Here is a 20,938-nt window from a genome sequence, read left to right as displayed (position 1 = left end):
CGTGTTTCCAGCGCTTCTATTTATATTTAAGTTTCTACAGCTTCTATGTTGCCAGTTTTGCACAATCCCCAATTCAATAATCTTGCAACATTGTTACACCTTTCAGTATACAGACCGACAGTTATGAGTATATTGCAACCAACATCGAGATTTGCAGCTGTTTCTAGTTCTATACTACAGGACCTGCATTTGTCTGTATCCCTACTATAGAATGTAAACCAACATGTATATAGCCCCAAGTCTTGAACCTCCATTATTAGCCTTTCATGCTATTCATCTTTTTGTTTAAACTCACCTTTCTCATTTGATAAGCATGAAGCATTTTTGTTGTTGTTTTGCCCATCTGATCCAATGCTTTCTGCAGCCAGTCACAACAAGTTGTAAGGTGAAACAGGAACAGCAAGCTGATCTGTAAATTAAACTGTATTCTGAGATGTCAGAGCAGTTTTCAATATTAGTTTTAGTATCTAGCCAGTACTGTTTAGGAGGTAGTTGTTTAGTCTTAGATGACCCTAAAGACATTTTACATCCCATCCCAGTTTAACTCTGCAGCAGACCAACTAAGCAGAATCAGCTGCTGAGCCCCACAGGTGGACTTTAATTTTACTCTGGAATGGTTTACTTCAGATAACCCACAGGTAGTGTATTACAGACACTTGGAGATTCTGCTCCAAAGCACCACAGAAAGACACTCGGGTGCCTTCCCATTCAGATGGACAGATCATTTTCTATAGGCATTCTTTGTAAGCCCCTTTCTCCCCAAGGTGTCTGAGAAAGTAAGGGAGGATGGCCTATAGATGTGCCTAGTTGTACTTCTTTAGTTCAGGCAGCACTGGTTCTCCCTCCTCATTCAGATGTCCAAGGTGAAACCTCTGACACTGCTATTGCAAATGTAACTGGGACAAGAGGGCCCTATAAGTCTTGTTATGGAACACATTACATTAGATAGTAAGTCATGTTGTAACTGGGACAAGAGGGCACTATAAGTCTTGCTATGGAACACATTACATTAGATAGTAAACCATGTGTAACTGGGACAAGAGGGCCCTATAAGTCTTGTTATGGAACACATTACATTAAATAGTAAGCCATGTTGTAACTGGGAGAGGAGGGCCCTGTGAGTCCTGTTATGGAACACATTACATTAGATAGCTGCAGTGGTGCAGCAGTTAACGTCGTCACCTCACAGCAAGAGGTTCTCCGGTTCGATTCTCAGCTGGGGTGCCTTCTGTGTGGAGTTTGCATGTTATCCCTGTGTTCATGTGGGTTTCCTCCGGGTACTCTGGTTTCCTCCCACATTCCAAAGACATGCATCTGGAGCATTTCTCCCTGGGCCTCCGCTGAAAACAGGCTCTGTGGAACCTAGTCGGACTTTCCCGGTTAACAAATGTTAAATAAATAAATAAAAATAAATAAATAAATAAAACTGTTGTAACTGGGACAAGAGGGCCCTATAAGTCTTGCTATGGAACACATTACATTAGATAGTAAGCCATGTTGTAACTGGGACAAGAGGGCCCTATAAGTCTTGCTATGGAACACATTACATTAGATAGTAAGCCATGTTGTAACTGGGACAAGAGGGCCCTATAAGTCTTGCTATGGAACACATTACATTAGATAGTAAGCCATGTTGTGGAACAAGAGGGTCCTACAAGTCTTGCTATGGAACACATTACATTAGATAGTAAGCCATGTTGTAACTGGGACAACAGGGCCCTATAAGTCTTGCTATGGAACACATTACATTAGATAGTAAGCCATGTTGTAACTGGAACAAGAGGGCCATATAAGTCTTGTTATGGAACACATTACATTAGATAGTAAGCCATGTTCTAACTGGAACAAGAGGGCCCTATAAGTCTTTCTATGGAACACATTACATTAGATAGTAAGCCATGTTGTAACTGGGACAAGAGGGCCCTATAAGTCTTGCTATGGAACACATTACATTAGATAGTAAGCCATGTTTTAACTGGGACAAGAGGGCCCTATAGGTCTTGTTATGTAACACATTACATTAGATAGTAAGCCATGTTCCATAGTAAGCCATGTTCTAACTGGAACAAGAGGGCCCTATAAGTCTTTCTATGGAACACATTACGTTAGATAGTAAGCCATGTTGTAACTGGGACAAGAGGGCCCTATAAGTCTTGCTATGGAACACATTACATTAGATAGTAAGCCATGTTGTAACTGGGACAAGAGGGCCCTATAAGTCTTGCTATGGAACACATTACATTAGATAGTAAGCCATGTTGTAACTGGGACAAGAGGGCCCTATAAGTCTTGCTATGGAACACATTACATTAGATAGTAAGCCATGTTTTAACTGGGACAAGAGGGCCCTATAGGTCTTGTTATGTAACACATTACATTAGATAGTAAGCCATGTTCCATAGTAAGCCATGTTCTAACTGGAACAAGAGGGCCCTATAAGTCTTTCTATGGAACACATTACGTTAGATAGTAAGCCATGTTGTAACTGGGACAAGAGGGCCCTATAAGTCTTGCTATGGAACACATTACATTAGATAGTAAGCCATGTTGTAACTGGGACAAGAGGGCCCTATAAGTCTTGCTATGGAACACATTACATTAGATAGTAAGCCATGTTGTGGAACAAGAGGGTCCTATAAGTCTTGCTGTGGAACACATTACATTAGATAGTAAGCCATGTTGTAACTGGGACAAGAGGGCCATGTAAGTCTTGCCATGGAACACATTACATTAGATAGTAAGCCATGCTGTTGAAAGCTGAAGATAGAGGAGGAGTAAATGTTGGCTGAACCGTCTGGCATATCCTTTACTTTTAAAATTTAATTTCTAGCATAAACTTGCTGCTTAGCTTTGTGAGTTTGGTGCTATCATTCTATTTAATGTTGCACGATACACTGAGTGCTGGTAAGGAACAGTGGTGCTAATAAACTTGTTTTCTTTGATTATGTAGTGTGATTAAATGCAGTTCAGATGTTGTAGTGTATTTTGAGAAGAGATTATTTGGGTCACTAACTACATGTTTTAATCTTTCAGCTGGTGTCAAGTTCCATGTTCTCAGCCAAGAATCTGGCAGGCCATTGCACTTGTTAATGCAGGTAGAAAACTCTGTGCATTTTTACAAATTTTTCTGTATTCTACTGAACATTGTAATATTACCGACATTGAGCACTACACACACACACACACACACATGTGTGTGTGTGTTAATGTTTTCCACCTTTTCTGCAGTGTTTTGCACTGCTTCTGAGTGTTGCTAATCCTTTAATTGTACTGAAATTGTTCTTCCTGCATACTGGTTCGTGATTTGTTTATTTGCCGTTTGTTAAGTTATCTTCAGATGGTTATTCATCAATAATAATAATGCTTTCCTCACACCACAAGTTCCAGGCCAGATGAATTCACTCAGTTTAGTACACATACTGTTCTTCTTCTTTCGACTTTTTTCCAGTTAGGGGTCGCCACAGCGGATCATCTGTCCGCTCATGATTGGCAGTGGAGTTTTACAGTGTCGAGTTGCCAGCCCAGCGCCCAACCTTCCACAGAAGGTACACACTCACACCTAAGGCAAATTGAGAGTGTCCAATCCACCTACTGCATGTCTTTGGGATGTGGGAGGAAACTGGAGCACCCGGAGGAAACCCACGCGACCACAGGGAGGACATGCAGACTCTGCACAGAAGGTACCCCCAGCCGAGAATTGAACCAGAAAACCTCTTGCTGTGAGGCGGCAACTCTAACCGCTGCACCACCGTGGCTGACCAGTTTAGCACACAGACTGATTTATTAAAATAAAAAATAACTTCTGCAGTAAAAATTAACAGCAAAACTTCACACTCTTATACCATTAAGAGCAAATAACATTTCTCTGGCGCCTCACCTTTCAGAAAATCTTTTTCAGAGTACAGCTTTCTGCTGGTAAGCCTGGATAAACGAAGCAGGATGTATCGGAAAATACTTCGTTTATCCAGGCTTGTGGTTGTTGGTTATCAGTATATTTTGGTCTGGATTCTGCTTCGTTTTTGGTTTCTGCTGGTAAGCATACACTTAAATACATGCATTTAATCAATTAAATAATCATCCAATTAAGAATTCACTAAAAAAGGCAACTAAAAAGGTTAACTTTTAATATTCTTTTTAACCTACTTACATTAAATACTTCCAAGAGAATTCCCTATTCAAACCTCTTGGAAACGTATCATAATTTAAAATAAATATTGCTTCCTTCCTTCTTAAATGCTCCTTAATTTTTTTATCAGTACTAAACCTAGTATTTCCTTGTTCCAAAACAGTTGCCTGCAACCCCTGTGGGTCTCCATTATGATGTTCCTTAAAGTGCATAGCTACAGGACTCTGAAATCTTTGCTTTTGATATCCCTTATGTGCTCTTTTAATCTTGCAGCAAAACTTTTGCTTTCTCCAATATAAAATAATCCACAAGGTCATTTTAAACTATATATAATTTTTTCATTATTGCAAGTGAAGCTACCTCTTCTGTCAATATTTTTTCCATTAATGCTTTCAAAACTGTCAACTATGTGTTTGCATACTGTGCAATTATCACATGGAAATGTTCCATATCTCACTATATTATTTTCGTCTTTCAAATTTTCATTGTACTAACATGTCCTTGAGACTCCTGCCTCCTTTATATGGAAAACAAAGTTTAACATTTTTAGGCAGGATTTTTCTTTCTTTATATAGGACCAATAATACCTAACTGTTTTCTCTAAAATGTTAGAAAAAATAGTATACTTAGACACAAAATATAGCTCACTTTCTTTTTCGTCTGCATTCCTATTCTGCATTATTATGTTCTGTGCTTTATTCACTTTTTTCTTCATTACTTTATTATAGCCCAACCATACTTTCTCTGGCTCATAGCACCTTTCTATAAACATGTTAGCTGTATTTTGAACTTCCTTCTCACATTCCTTCCTGTCACTACATAAACGTTTAACCCTGACCATTTCCCCATAAGGAATGGCAGAAATAGTGTTTGTGTGTGTGTGTCAACTAGATGTTCTTCGTGTTTCACTGTTGCAGTCATTACAGTTGGGTAATCTGCTGACAGGTTGCCCTCAGTCGGCCTGATTAACAACGTCTTGGATCCTGCGTCAGTTGCTGTCCCTTCTTCCGTGACGTCAGGTCGTCAGGGGTATAAAACATGCAGCCAACGCCATTACATCAGTCTTTCTTGCTGCGCGGTGCCCGTAGCAGAAGCAGTTCGCAAGTGCTGGTCGGCCGACTCCTGAAATTTTCGTTTTTGAGTTTCAGAACCGAAGTCTTCAACTAAAAAGCTAAGTACCCCGCTGGGGAAACTTTTTCTTGCTCCTTACCGATGTCAGTAAAAGTTAATAATTGCATTACTTGTGGGAAGCAAATACCTCATAAGGATTTTCATTTGTACTGTATTCCTTGCCTATGCCCTGACCACAATGTACCTTGCTGTCGGTTTTATGCTAAATTTAATCAACGCACTATTAAACATTGGTATATTTTTGCTTCTAAATATTTTCGCTTACGCTGTAATTATCCAGAAATGTCGGTTAGCAATCCGACTACCGGAATACCTAAAAAATGCAAAGAAAAAGACAGAGACAGGCCATCAAGGTCCAAAACTGACGACGACGCTTCTCCTAAGCCAGTCGCCAGTTCGCCGGTACTCAGTGAGGTGCTTTTGCAGCCCCTGATAGCTGCTACTTCTGATTTGCAGACCTCTACAGAGACCCGTTCGGAGTCCGGTATGCAGCGAGATGCTTCAATTATGGAACCTGCGGATTTCTCTACCTTAGATGGGTCCAGAGCCGCTGTGCAGGCACCGGCTTCTGAGGGTGTTTTCAGGCCTACAGATTTGTAGATTAGACCAGCGTCATCTTCAAAACTATAGCCAAAATCTAAATCTGTGTCTAAAAAACCGATGCCTGGGCCACATGTGCAGGCCCCCTATGCTTAAAAAACAATTGATCAAAATGGCTGAAGATTTAATTACTCTGATCAGGGGTAGCCAACTTCCCCCTTCTAAGAGGCCTAGGCAAGACATTGATTATGAATCTCCTGACCAGGATTCTATTTCTTCTGACTCTTCTAATGAACAGGATTTGTCTATACCTACTTATGAGGACTCTGATGCAGAGGATTCCGTTCCTTCTGCTTCTCCCCCTGAGGATTTTTCTTTTGGGGAAACTTTACATACCTTATGGAAACATTTCCACTGGGAAAGTCAGGATTTTTCTGAATCTAAAAAGAGACTTGGGGATTTTCTTCTTCCTCAGCATAGGCCTTTGGCTATACCTCCTGTTCTAGACATTGTTGATGATGTTTTTTCAGAATCTAGTATGGCTCCTGATTCTCTGCCTCCGGCTCCTTGTAAGCCAGACAGATACTACAGGGTTTCTGACTCCCACAAATTCCTTTTCAAAAATCCTACTGCAGATCCTGAAACTATTTCTCAGGGTCCCAAGGGTATTAAGGCCTCTACTGCTAAATATCCTACCCCTTCTGATAGATCCAAGGGCGCTGGATAGATGGGGTAAGAAGGTTTACACTTGCAACCTTGGCAATCATGGCTTTAAACCATCAATTTCATATGCTTAAATATCAACAGCATATCATGGAACTGCTTAAACAGAAAATTATGTTAATTTCTGACTGTGGAAAATAAAGATTTACAGTATTTATTGCATTCAGCTGAACAAGTTGGAAAACATACTTTGCAATGTAGTTTTGATTCTTTGGAGGCCTCTTGCAGGGCTGCTGTAACTGGGTCTGTGTTAAGAAGGCATGCTTGGCTCAAAGAGCAAACTCTGCCTGATCATGTTAAAGCAAAATTGTTGGATGCTCCTTTACAGCAGGATCATCTCTTTGGTAATAAGGCTGACGAAACTTTAAAAAAGATAGAAGATAAAGCTAAATCTATGCAAACTGTGAAAGATTTCTTACAAGTGCAACCTCCAAGATTCAGTAGGCACTGGCCTACTAAGAACTGGTCCTTTCCAGTCCCTTCGAGAGCCACTCAAGTCAAACCCAGACATTCCAAAGGCTCCAGGTTTCAGTCACAAGGGACTTTTAGAACTAAACAATGGGGTGCCTCCTCTCCCCCAAATCTGGAAACAACAAGGCACCCCCCTATGGTAAGCAGTCTCAATGACTTCCCTTTACACCTACCAAGCACTTACCTTTTAGCCGCCCCTTTGGGGGGAAAACTGGCACTTCATGCAAGAAAATCAAATGCACCTTCATAGCAATCAAAAAGAGATGCTAGCAGTACAGAATGCACTGACAGCCTTCAAGGACTACCTTCATCCAGGACAATTAATGATAAAGACAGACAACACCACAGTTATGTGATACATAAACAAGCAGGGGTACACACTCTTACCTTTGCAGACTAGCCATGGCATTGTGGAAGAGGCCTTGACCTATCAAATACAACTACAAGTTCAGTTCCTGCCAGGAAAGCTGAATACACTGGCAGACGAACTAAGTAGAAATATCATGGACACACACGAATGGAAACTGGAACCACAGATTTTCAACATGTTGACACGCAAATGGGGAGTCCGGACATAGATCTCTATCAGTTGGACAAATTCTGCACAAGAACTCATCACAAAATTCAAGATGCTGACTCTTCAACAGTTACTTCCTATGCTAGGCAAAGATGCCTGGTTGGTAACTCTAGACTTGAAAGAGGCTTACCTGCATATCCCAATTAGGGAATCTTGCAGAAGATACCTCCACTTCAAAGCAGGCTACTTGCATTAACAATTCTCTGCACTGCCCTTTGGTTTATCTGTTGTGCCCAGGGCCTTCACAAAGTGCCTGGCTCCAGTAATTGCATTTTGCAGACAAAGAAATATTCAAATATATCCATACCTGGACGTTTGTCTAATTCAGGCAGAAAACAAGGACATTCTTCTAAAACATCTGGTGTTTGTAAAAAGGGTTCTAATTTGTCTAGGGTACACCATAAATGAAAAGAAATCACAACTGGTACCCTCTCAAAAAATTACATTCCTGGGTGCAAGCTTGAATACAACTGCCCAGATGACTTACCTTATGCCAGAAAAGCAAATTAATTTGGTAACTTACTTCAAACAGGTGGCCACAAAAACCTTTCTATCTGCAAGACAAATTCTGCAAGCCATGGGGTTCATGGCCTCCTGCATTCTTCTAATTCCATATGCAAGACTGCATATGAGGAAACTTCAGTGGTACTTAAAAAGTTTATGGAGTCAACATTGTCACAGCCTGGAAACAATGATTCCTATCTTACCTTGCCTGTAACTAGAGTTCCTGTGGTGGGCAGAGGCCTGTCACCAAAACAAAGGACTGCCATTCACTCCATCCCCTGCCACCCAAACCCTAACTACAGACGCATCAGACTATGCTTGGGGGGCTCATCTGGTAGGGAAGTGCATTCAGGACAAATGGAGCCCAAATCAAATGCACCTTCATAGCAATCAAAAAGAGATGCTAGCTGTACAGAATGCACTGACAGCCTTCAAGGACTACCTTCATCCAGGACAATTAATGATAAAGACAGACAACACCACAGTTATGTGATACATAAACAAGCAGGGGGGTACACACTCTTACCCCCTTTGCAGACTAGCCATGGCATTGTGGAACACGGCCTTGACCTATCAAATACAACTACAAGCTCAGTTCCTGCCAGGAAAGCTGAATACTCTGGCAGACGAACTAAGTAGAAATATCATGGACACACACGAATGGAAACTGGAACCACAGATTTTCAACATGTTGACACGCAAATGGGGGAGTCCGGACATAGATCTCTATCAGTTGGACAAATTCTGCACAAGAACTCATCACAAAAAAAAAGTCTGGAAAATGGATGCTCTTATCATTCAGCTGGAAAAACCTATCAGTTTATGCTTTTCCCCTCTGCTCACCAAAGTTCTACTAAAAGTCAAACGGGGCAAACCAAAAATGATTTTGATTGCTCCAGATTGGCCTCGCCAACACTGGTACCCACTCCTGTGCAGTGTGTCGCACCTTCCACCGTGCCACCTGCCTTAGGCACCTTACTTACTGTCTCAGCAGAACAACCAAATTCTGCACACTCGGCTCCAAACTTTGAATCTTGCAGCGTGGCTAATCACCTAAATTCACCCTTAGCATCCCTCAGCAAACCTGTGATGGATGTCATTTTGGAGGCAAGAAAGCCTAGTACTAGAAAATCTTATGCTGACAAATGGAAAAGTATCCATGTCTGGAATCAATCACAAGGAATAAGCACAGCAGTGCCCAATATTCCTCAGATTTTACAATACTTAACTGAGATGCTTCACAAGGGCCTGTGCTTTTTTTCCATAAAAATCCATGCCTCAGCCATTTCAGCTCATTACAACACAGAACTTCCCCTCTTCTCTCATCCTCTGCTAAAGCAGTATCTCAGAGGGACCAAAAACTTAAGACCACCCAGGAGTGGTCCAACCCCTGCCTGTGACCTCAATTTTGTATTGGAAAAACTCACTCTCCCTCTTTTCGAGCCAGCTGCTACTGCAGACTTAAACTTTCTCTCTTGGAAAACAGCTTTCCTTTTAGCAGTCACTTCAGCTAGAAGGATTTCTGAATTACAAGCTCTTATGGCAGTGGAGTCTTTCATTATTTTTCATGCGGACAGGGTGTCTCTCAGGACCAATCCATCCTTCATGCCTAAGGTGGTATCCAGTGTGGCTCTTAATCAGACCATTCATTTGCCAACTTTCTTTCCCAATCCACAGAATGGGGGGGGGGGGTGAATTCTGCATTTATTGGATGTACACAGACAACTTAGATTTTACAAACAGGACAAAATCTCTAAGGAAAATCTGAACAGTTACTGGTGGCATTTGCTGGAGGGGCAGAGGGAAAGGCTATTTCAAAGCAGACTATTTCCAAATGGATAAGCCATTGTATTTGTTTCTGCTATATGCATCATGGTAAAACTATCCCCCAGGGGATCAGATCTCATTCCACCAGGGCTGCATCTACTTCTATAGCCTTTCTCAGAGGTGTTCCTACCAGAGACATTCTAGAAGCCGCTACCTGGAGCTCAGTTCATACGTTCACCAAACATTACCATTTACCATTCTTCTCTTAATCCAGAGCTGGTTTTGCCACTGCTGTCCTGCAGGGCCTTATAGCTGGTCCTAATGCTATATAAATCCATCCTTCCAACCATAGCTTTGGGAATCTACCCAAATGTCATGACTGCAACAGTGAAACACGAAGAACATAGTACAGTTGTGTACACTTACCATAATTGTAGATGTTCGAGTGTATTCACTGTTGCAGTCCTGGTTACCCTCCCTCCAACCCCCTGGTTTTCTCTTACTATACCTCTACTTTCCTTTTCTGTGCTTAAGCCTTTTTGGTGTATTTGCTTTTGTTTGGCAGTAGATATTTTTGTTTTTAATTACTTAAATATTTGGCTCCCCATTTGGGGGGCACCTGATATCTGGGGCAAGAAAAACTGATGTAATGGCGTCGGCTGCATGTTTTATACCCCTGACGACCTGATGTCATGCAAGAAGGGACAGCAACAGGCATGGGACCCAAGACTTTGTTAATCAGGCCAACTGAGGGCAACCTGCCAGCAGATTACCCAAATGTAATGACTGCAACAGTGAATACACTCGAACATCTACATTTTATGGTAAGTGTATACAACTGTACTTTCCATGCAACATAAAGCTTGGTTGTCCCATTTTTATAAATATTTTAGTTTTATGTTTACCATCTTCTTGCCCTTCTATTGTAATATCCAGACAATTTACTGTCTTTCCTTTTTGTAAGCCATCAAATTTGATCTCAAACCTGTTCACTTGCAGTTCTTGAACAAACTTTTCCACCTCTCCATAGCCCCCCTTGCAAATAAAAATCAAATCATCAATGTATCTGTAAAAATGAACAGCATGTTTTCTAAAAAAAGTTATTCCTATACACACACACATTTTCATAGAGACCCATAAATAAATTAGCATATGTGGGGGCAAATGCTAGCTGGCCTTAGGCATTGGCCAACTAGGCGGTCGCCTAGGGCGCCGCTCTAGCAGGGGCACTTTTTCAGTATTTATTTAATGTAGGTTGACCAGGATGGGGGCACTGGGTGGTGTGGTGGGGGGCACCGTGGTGCCCTTTTGCCGGGGGCACCGGTTGACCTAAGGCCGCTAGCCTGCCCCCATAGCTGTCCCACACTTCTGATGATACAAAGAGCCATCAAATTCAAATATATTATTTTCCAAACAGAACAATGTCAGTTCTATAATATACTGTGTACTGGGGCTTTTCCCCAGAAACAATTCTATAGCTTCTATGCCATCACTATGTTTTATACTATCGTTTCCACGCTGGTGTAAACGACCTGAGATCGCACTCTCCTGGACTACATGAAAGAGAGACATAGAGGAGCTCTCTGATTATAGTAGCCCAGGCAGGTATGACCCTGACAACCTTGAGCAGTATCCTACCTTCACCAAGAATGATGCCACAATACAGAGATAAGATGATCAGCTTTAACAATTGGCTTAAACTCTGGTGTCATTCAAAGGGGATCCAATGTCTGTCTGCCTGGGATGACATGCTGGACAAGCCACGCTAAGCTTCCGGCAAGGGATGTAGCTTGCACCCTTGTCACCCCTTGGGATTCCTCGGATTTTGGCAAAGGCTCACACCCCCATAGTGCCTTTTTAGGCAAGGCTCAAATTCTAAACCTACCACCCTAGAACAAAAACAAAGAAAAAAACTAAGGGTAATGCTGCTCAATGCCAGAAGTCTCAACTCTTTCAAGATGCACGCACTCGAGGCCCTTCTCAGTATGGAGAACATCGATGTCTGTGCTGTGACAGAAACCTGGTTCAAGGCTCCTGAGAGCACCTCAGCACTATCAGGTTTTACCTCATATCATGCGCTCCGCCACAAAACCCGGACACATACCAAGAAAGGAGGAGGGGTATCCATATTCATCAAGGACACCCACACCTCAAGATTGGTGGCATCGCATCGATGCATCGGAAACCATCCAGGTGCAATTAACCATAGGCAAGGTTGCTCTGCAAATTGTAGCATGTTTACAGGCCACCCTCGCAAACTCTCAGGAACCTCACATGGCCTTCCTGAAAACACTGGAGGATAAATGTATCTCCGAACACCATCATACTAGGTGACTTCAACTACCCTAATATAGACACTACTCAGCCCGTGTTCCTGAATTCTTAAACTCAAATGCCATGGAACAACTAGTCACCATCCCACAAGAGGAAGAACATACTTGATCTCATCATCACGTAACATGGGAGCACAATGTTCAACCGCCAGAAGTATACCCTCACTGGTGAGATCTGATCACAAACTACATCTCAGCTTGGAGGTCCTCATCCGCGCTTCCCACTGGGAAAATGAAAAAGACCACAGTAAAGAACTTCTAAAGCCGACTTCATACTTCTAAAGACTAGTGTGGTCTCCTTTAAGGTTCCTGAGCCAGCGGTTAACATTACCTCAAACCGCTGAATCACTTAAAATGCCTTCTACCAGCACCTGCAGGCTGCGTGGATCAGGCAATCCCAAGCAAAACAAAGACTCTTTGTACCAAAGGCAAGCGTCCAGTCTGGTGGACCCCAGCCATAAACAAACTCTACAATAAAAAGGAGAAAGCTACTACAAGATAGAGCAAAATCCTTAAAGGTAAGACACCGCTGATCACTATAAGTAAAAAGCTAAGAGCTCTCATAAAATCATCCAAAGCTAATTTTGAGAAAAAAATAGCTAAGGACTCTAAAGACAACCATAAAGCATTCTTTAGCTATGTCAGAAACCTAGGAGGAAACTCCCAGATATGCTCAGAATTAGTTCAAAATGATGTGAAGATTACTGATCCTACAGACATTGCCAACATACTGGCTGCCAGGTTCAGTGCAAACTTCTCCCACCCTCCCGCCTAAACACGAGATATCTATACCAAATGATTGTAGCCCCCAAACATCTCCAACGCTCAGGTGAGAACTGCTCTCTCCAAGGCAAAGAACACAGCATCCATGGGACCTGATGGTGTCCCCGGCTGTGCTCCATGAACTCAACGAGGAATTAAACCCACAGTTAGGACAGCTGTTTAATCTTAGTCTCACCTCCGGATACGCATCTAGGAGTGGCGCACAGCGACTGTGGTCCCACTCCACAAAGGCGGTGCCTCCACCGACCCTGGAAATTACCGTCCCATTAGCTTGACAAGCCTGATCTGCAAAGCCATGGAAAGGATCATAATGGATCTCATAAATAAAGACATAGGGAATTTGCAGACTTTGGATCCAACCCAGTTTGGCTTTGTCAAAGGCAGATCATGCCTTTTAAACTTGGTTGACTTTTTCGAAACAGTCACCATGGCCATTGACGAGGGAAAGGCAGTCCATACAGCCTACCTAGACCTGGCGAAGGCTTTCGATACAATACCCCACTCGGGTATCATTGAAAAACTCATCAACTTAAATGTAAACCCATACATTACAAGATGGGTTGCAAACTGGCTGAGTGACAGAACCCACAGGGTCAGAGTTGCTGGCGCTATGTCAGACTCTAAGCCTGTCACAAGTGGTGTCCCACAGGGCTCAGTCCTGGGCCCACTCTTGTTTGGCATCTACTTTTCTGAAGTACAAGCAAACATAGGAGGGTTATGGCTGACAAAGTTCGCAGATGACTGCAAACTGGGTGCCGTAGTTGAGAACACATCCGACACAGATATCCTTCATAAGGGTCTCACAGAAACGGATAACTGGTGCCAGAGCCATGGCCTCAAGTTAAATGCCAAGAAATGCATAGTCATACCGTTCGGGAAAAATAAGGTTACCCCTAGCTACCATATAGGTGGCAATCCCCTGAACACAGAAGAAGTTATTAGGGACCTGGGAACCCAGGTTGACAGTAGCCTTTCATTCGACACTCATATTGCTAAAGTAGTTAGGAAGACCTTCTACATTGCCCACCTTATCATGAAGGGATTCACATCTAGATCAAGGGAAGTCATAGTCTCCCTATACTCATCACTCATCAGACCAATGATCGAGTACAATGCCCCATTCGGAATGTATCTGACCCGACACTTGCAGCAGCTGGAGAGGCCACAAAAGTTCCTCACCAAAAGGATAAAGGGTCTCAAAAATCTGTCTTATGCTGCCGACTGAAAGAACTCCAGTTATATTCAGTTGCATCGCTTGCTCAGAGGTGACCTATGCCTGACATACAAGGCCACGTCAAACCCAGATTTGATGAATATGCTTCATCTCAAAAAATCTAGATCCCTCAGAGCCACAAGGGCGGGTGACTTAAACCTCGACACGGTTATTAATAGGACGTGCTGGAGGGATAGATTCATCACCCAAAGACTCCCTATGCTGTGGAACAAAATCCCGGTTTATGTGAGGCAGAGCACCTCGCTGGCCTTGTTCAAGAGGAATCTTGACCAATGGATGGGAGATCGCAGATACACCCCAGGGGTTACCTCAGTGTCACTGCTCGACAGAGGCACAGCTAAATAATGGGCATAGTTTCTCCAAACTAAGGGGTGGCGTAAGCCACAAAACTATGGGCTAGGCTTATAAATGCCCTTGGGCAGATAGCCTAGTATGAACCTATGAACCTATAAATCCATCCTTCCAACCATAGCTTTGGGAATCTACCCAAATGTAATGACTGCAACAGTGAAACACGAAGAACATAGTAGTTGTGTACACTTACCATAAATGTAGATGTTTGAGTGTATTCACTGTTGCAGTCCTGGTTACCCTCCCTCCAGCCCCCTGTTTTTCTCTTACTATACCTCTACTTTCCTTTACTATGCTTAAAAGCCTTTTTGGTGTATTTGCTTTTGTTTGAAGGTATATTTTTGTGTTTTTAATTACTTAAATATTTGGCTCCCCATTTGGGGGGCACCTGATATCTGGGGCAAGAAAAACTGATGTAATGGCGTCGGCTGCATGTTTTATACCCCTGACGACCTGATGTCATGGAAGAAGGGACAGCAACAGACGCTGGACCCAAGACTTTGTTAATCAGGCCAACTGAGGGCAACCTGCCAGCAGATTACCCAAATGTAATGACTGCAACAGTGAATACACTCGAACATCTACATTTATGGTAAGTGTACACAACTGTACTTTCCATGCAACATAAAGCTTGGTTGTCCCATTTTTATAAATATTTTAGTTTTATGTTTACCATCTTCTTGCCCTTCTATTGTAATATCCAGACAATTTACTGTCTTTCCTTTTTGTTAGCCATCAAATTTGATCTCAAACCTGTTCACTTGCAGTTCTTGAACAAACTTTTCCACCTCTCCATAGCCCCCCTTGCAAATAAAAATCAAATCATCAATGTATCTGTAAAAATGAACAGCATGTTTTCTAAAAAAAAGTTATTCCTATACACACACACATTTTCATAGAGACCCAAATGCTAGCTGGCCTTAGGCATAGGCCAACTAGGCGGTCGCCTAGGGCGCCGCTCTAGCAGGGGCACTTTTTCAGTATTTATTTAATGTAGGTTGACCAGGATGGGGGCACTGGGTGGTGTGGTCCCACACTTCTGATGATACAAAGAGCCATCAAATTCAAATATATTATTTTCCAAACAGAACAATGTCAGTTCTATAATATACTGTGTACTGGGGCTTTTCCCCAGAAACAATTCTATAGCTTCTATGCCATCACTATGTTTTATACTAGTGTATAGGCTGACTACATCTGTCACTATAAAAACATGTTTTTCTGCCATACTGTTTTCTTTACTTTATCCAGAAAATCAGAACTGTCTTTGATATATGAAGGTATTATCACCTTTTTTAACAAAAATTGTTGCAAAAAACATCCCAAATTATGGGTTACATAATTGCAGACAGATACAATAGGACGATCTGGAGGGTTAACCTTGCTTTTATATATTTTAGGCACACAAAAAAACTTTACCAACTCACTGCTTTTATTTAAAAACTTATTTTTAGCATCTTCATAACTAAAATAATTTAGTCAAACCCTGTATATATTAATGCTTCATAGTCCTTAACCATCTCCTGTTAAGTTAAAAAAACCTGCTTTGTCATAAATGTTGTCATTTTCTAGATGCTGTAAACACATATTTACATATTGTGTGTAATGTTTTTACTAGTTGCCCCCCCTTATATGCAGGCTTAAGTATGAGTTATTTTCTTTCCCTTAAATTTTTTAATGTGACCCATTCTTTTTGTGTTATATTATATTGAATTTCACATCTAAAAAACTTATTGCACTCTTGCTCTGTCACATAATTTAACATATGATGAAACACTTCAATTTTATCACACCTTGAAAGGAGGCATAACTTTGCTTTTATAAGAAACCCATTAGTATCAAAATTACTGTAAGCATTGCATTCTAAGTCAGACTTACAAGAAAAAAAATTCCATTACTTGCAGCATCTGTAAAACTTGCATTGTTCACATCAGCTTCTAAACTTTTTCTTTGATTTGCATAGAAATCTATTAAATGTAACTTGCAAACAAAATTAAATACTTCCCCTTTAATTCATACATTCTGGGAAGAGACGGAATAAATTTCAAACCCCTATGTAAAACATTTTTTTCTTCATTACTAATAATGCATTCAGACAAATTTACAGTATATTCAAAACCACTCACATTTATATTATTAGAAAGTCCCATTTTATTATGTCCATTTTCCCCGTTTGTTGGTTTGGGAATTATGTCCGGCACTACGCTGTTCATCCTGCAACTTCTCTTCTTATTCTCTTGTTGTAACCCAGATTGGTCACGACAATTCCTGTTTAGATACCCTGGATTCTGTCCCTTTGGGAGTCATGGGTAGTCTTCCCATTCTTCCCCTTCACCTTCCGCTGATGGGGCTCCACTTTCAGCCAATGATTAATAATTCACAGATTGTTCAGTTACCTCCTTCCCTTCCTGGAACCTAACATGCTGCTTTTTGTTAGTTTTGGAAGAAGAAACGAATGCTTGTTTGCGTTCATAATCCCGAATGTCTCAGTTTTTTTCTTTTTACGATCAATAAGCTCTTTTTTCATAGGTCAACAATTTGTCATTGACACTCTGCAAATAGCCTTCAAAGGCTTCCTGACTGATCCTAGGTTCATAGGTAGATACTAAGCTATCTGCCCTAAGGCATTTATAAGCCTAGCCAGAGAGTGTTTGGCTTTCGCCTCCCTTTTAGATTAGTTAACTGTGCCTCTGTATAGTTGGTCACAGAAGATAGCCCTTAGAGGTTAGTTTACTGTGCCTCTGTCAAGCAGGGACACAGAAGAGATCCCAGGGGTAAACTTACGATCTCCCATCCACTCGTCAAGATTTCTCTTGAAGAGGGTCAGTGAGGGGCTCTGCCTAACATGAACTGGGATTCTGTTCCAGAGTGAGGGGAGCCTCTGGGATATGAATCTGTCCCTCCAGCATGTCCTATTTATTACTGTGCTGAGGTTCAAGTCCCTGGAGCATGTAGCTCTAAGGGATTTGGATTTCCTGAGGTGGAGCATGTCCATTAATTCTGGGTTAGACATGGCTTTGTATGTCAGTCATAGATCGCCTCTGAGTAGGCGGTAAGCAACTGAGTAGAGCTGGAGTTTCTTTAGTCGAACTGCATAGGGCATCTGTTTGAGGCCCGTGATCCTCTTGGTGAGGTACTTTTGGGGTCTCTCCAGTTGCTGCAGGTGTCGGGTAAGGTACATCCCAAATGAGGCATTATACTCGATTATGGGCCTGATGAGTGATGAGCAGAGGGGAACGATGACCTCTCTTGATCTAGATGTGAACCCTTTTGTGATAAGGTGGGCTATATAGAAGGTCTTTCTAACCACTTTGGCAACGTAATTGTCAAAGGAAAGATTACTATCTACTTGGATCCCCAAATCCCTAATTACTTCTGTACTTAATGGATTACCACTTATGTGGTAATTTGTGGGCACTTTGTTTTTTCCAAAGGGGATGACTATTCACTTTTTGGCATTTAGCTTGAGGCTGTGGTTGTGGCACCAGGTATCCGTCTCTGTAAGACCCTTTTGGTGGATGCTTGTGTCAGCCAGAGAGTCGATTATGGCTCCCAGTTTGCAGTCATCTGCGAACTTGGTCAGCCATAGTCCTCCCGTGTTAGCTTGTACCTCAGAGAAGTATATACCGAACAAGAGAGATCCCAGGACTGAGCCTTGTGGGATGCCACTTGTAACTGATTTAGAGTCTGACATGGCACCTGCAATTCTGACCATGTGGGTTCTATTCCTGAGCCAGTTTGCAACCCATCTTGTGACATAGGGGTTGATATTTAAGCTGGTAAGCTTATTTATGATGCCCGAGTGGGGTATTGTGTCGAAGGCTTTAGCTAGGTCCAGGTAGGCTGTGTGGACTACCTTCCCCTCATCTATGGCCTTTGGTAACTGTTTCAAAGAAGTCAACTAGGTTTAAGAGGCAAGATCTGCCCTTAACAAAGCCGAATTGGGTAGGGTCCAGTGTCTGGAGGTTCTCAATGTCTTTGTTCATGAGTTTCATGATGATTCGCTCCATAGCTTTGCAGACCAGACTAGTCAGGCTTATAGGGCGATAGTTTCCGGGGTCCATTGTGGCACCGCCTTTGTGGAGCGGGACCACTGTTGCTGTACGCCATTCTTTGGGTACGTATCCTGTAGTAAGGCTGAGTTTGAACAGTGACTTTATGTGAGGGTTCAGTTCTTCTTGGAGCTCGTGTAAGATGCAGCCCGGGACACCGTCCGGTCCCATTGATGCTGTGTTTTTTGCTTTGGAGAGGGCAGCTTTCACCTGTGCATCTGTGATGTCTGGGAGGCTACATTCTGTTGGGATAGACATTTGCTCTTTTGGGGGGAAGGGGGAGTTTGCACTGAATCTGTCTGCCAGGATGTTGGCAATGTCTGTGGGTTCAGTGTATTTTTTGCCATTTTGCACTAACTCAGAGCATATCTGGGGGTTGCCACCCAGATTCCTGACATAACTAAAGAAGGCCTTGTGATTATCTTAGAGTCTTGGGCAATTCTTCTTTCGAAGCTGGCCTTTGATGATTTTATGCGGGATCGTAGTTTCTTGCTAGTACTGATCAAAGATGCCTTCCCTTTTTAGGATTTTGCTCTATCATGTAGTAGCTTTTTCCTTCTGTTGTATAGCTTATTTATGGCCGGGGTCCACCAGACAGGTCTCCTGCTTTTAGAGGAGAGAGTCTTGGTTTTATTTGGGATAGCACAATCCATGCATTCCTGTAGGTGCTCATAGAATGCATTTGTAAAGGATTCTGCGGTTTGGGCAGTATTTTCTATTGGCCTGGGGGTTTTGGAGGATTCCACCTCAGTTTTGAGAAGTGTGAAGTTTGCTTTCGAGAAATTTTTCACAGTGGTTTCCTTGGCTGGGAGTGGGGACGGGACATGGATGTCCAGTGAGATTAGTTTATGGTTGAATCTTACCAGCAAGGGATTTTCCTCTGGTGTGGAGCATAGAGTCCTCATGTTGGTGATGACCAGGTCCAATATGTTGTTCGCTGTTGTGGGAGTGGTGACCAGTTGTTCCATAACGTTTGAGTTTATAAATTCTAGGAACTGTTGGGCAAGGGTGTTGGGGCTTGAGTAGTTTACCCAATCAATGTTAGGGTAGTTGAAGTCACCCAGTATTATGGTGTTTGGAGAGACCTTCATATTCTCCAGTGTTCTCAGGAAGGCCAAGTGGGGTTCCTGAGATTGGGAGGGTGGTCTGTAGCAGGCTACAAACTGAAAGGCAGTTTTGCCCACTGTTAGTTGCACATGGATGGTCTCCGATGCTTCGTGCAGTGCCACTAACCTGGAGGTGTGGATATCTTTGATGAATATGGATACTACCCCTCCTTTTGTGTTTTGGTCCGGGTTTTGGGGCCGAAAAGCATGGTATGAGTTATAACCTGGTAGTGCTGGCGTGTTCTCGGGAGCCTTGAACCAGGTTTCTGTTACTGTACAGATATCGATATTCTCCATACTGAGGAGAGCCTCGAGTGCATGCATCTTAAGGTTTAGACTTCTGGCATTGAGTAGCATTACCCTTAGTTTTTTACTCATTGTGTTGTCTATGGAGGTGGGTTTTGTCTTTTGAGCCTTGCCTAAAAAAGGCACTATGGGGGTGGCAAGAGCCTTAGCCAGTATTTGAAAGTCCAGGGGTGACAGGTGCAAGCCGTCCCTAGCGAAGCAACGTGGCTTGTCGAGCATGTCATCCCAGGCTGACAGACACTGGATCCCCTTAGAATGACACCGATACTTTAGCCAATTGTTAAAATTGATCATTTTGTCTTTATACTGTGGCATCATTCTTGGTGAGTGCAAGATGCTACTCAAGGTCAGGGTCATACCGGCCTGGGCTACATGATCAGAGAGCTCCCCTATGTCTCTTTTCATGTAGTCCAGGGAGGTAGGTCTCAGGTCATTCACACCAGCATGGACAACGACGGAGTCATATTTGTACTTGCTTTGGAGTGACCCGAGTGCTTGTGTTATGTGGTGGATCCTGGCACCCAACAGGCAGCTTACAGTGACCTTCTCCTTGTTCAGTCTGGTGAGTGGGACGCCAGTGTGTCTGACAATGGAGTCACCTATTACAAGTGTATTTGGTGTGTTGTTTAGCCTTAAGGGCTGTGACTGTGTGGCACACTGACTTTGTGAATTATTTGATACGTGGGTATTGTTGCGGGGTAGTGGTTGCTTGGGTGTCTGCTTTCGAGTTCTCTGCTGCTTTGGTAGGTTTTTATTTAGAGCCTCCGAGTATGTTTTTGTGTGTTTATGTGTTTGGTTTGCTGATGCGATAGGTCTAAGTGAGACTGGATTTGTGGTGTGAGTGGTTTCCTTCTTCTCCTGACTGACTGTGCCAGTCTTGGGTTGAGAGAGCTCAGCCTCCAGTTTGGCTGTATAGTTGCATCTCTCACATATA

At 42.5% G+C, this 20,938-nt stretch overlaps 1 protein-coding gene across 1 annotated transcript in view; it reads left to right on the top strand.

Annotated features, from left to right (window-relative positions):
* PIGQ (phosphatidylinositol glycan anchor biosynthesis class Q) overlaps positions 1–20,938 on the top strand; it is a 631,353-nt gene that overhangs the window by 546,307 nt on the left and 64,108 nt on the right. The window contains exon 10 of the mRNA XM_044089305.1: positions 3,034–3,095. Within this exon, the coding sequence (XP_043945240.1) occupies positions 3,034–3,095 (62 nt within the window). The remainder of the gene's footprint in view (positions 1–3,033; positions 3,096–20,938) is intronic.

This window comes from Protopterus annectens, chromosome 12.part0 (assembly GCF_019279795.1).
Source record: "Protopterus annectens isolate FY-2018-M chromosome 12.part0, PAN1.0, whole genome shotgun sequence".
Classification (NCBI taxonomy): domain Eukaryota; kingdom Metazoa; phylum Chordata; order Ceratodontiformes; family Protopteridae; genus Protopterus; species Protopterus annectens.
This window is presented reverse-complemented; position numbering and strand designations above follow the sequence as displayed.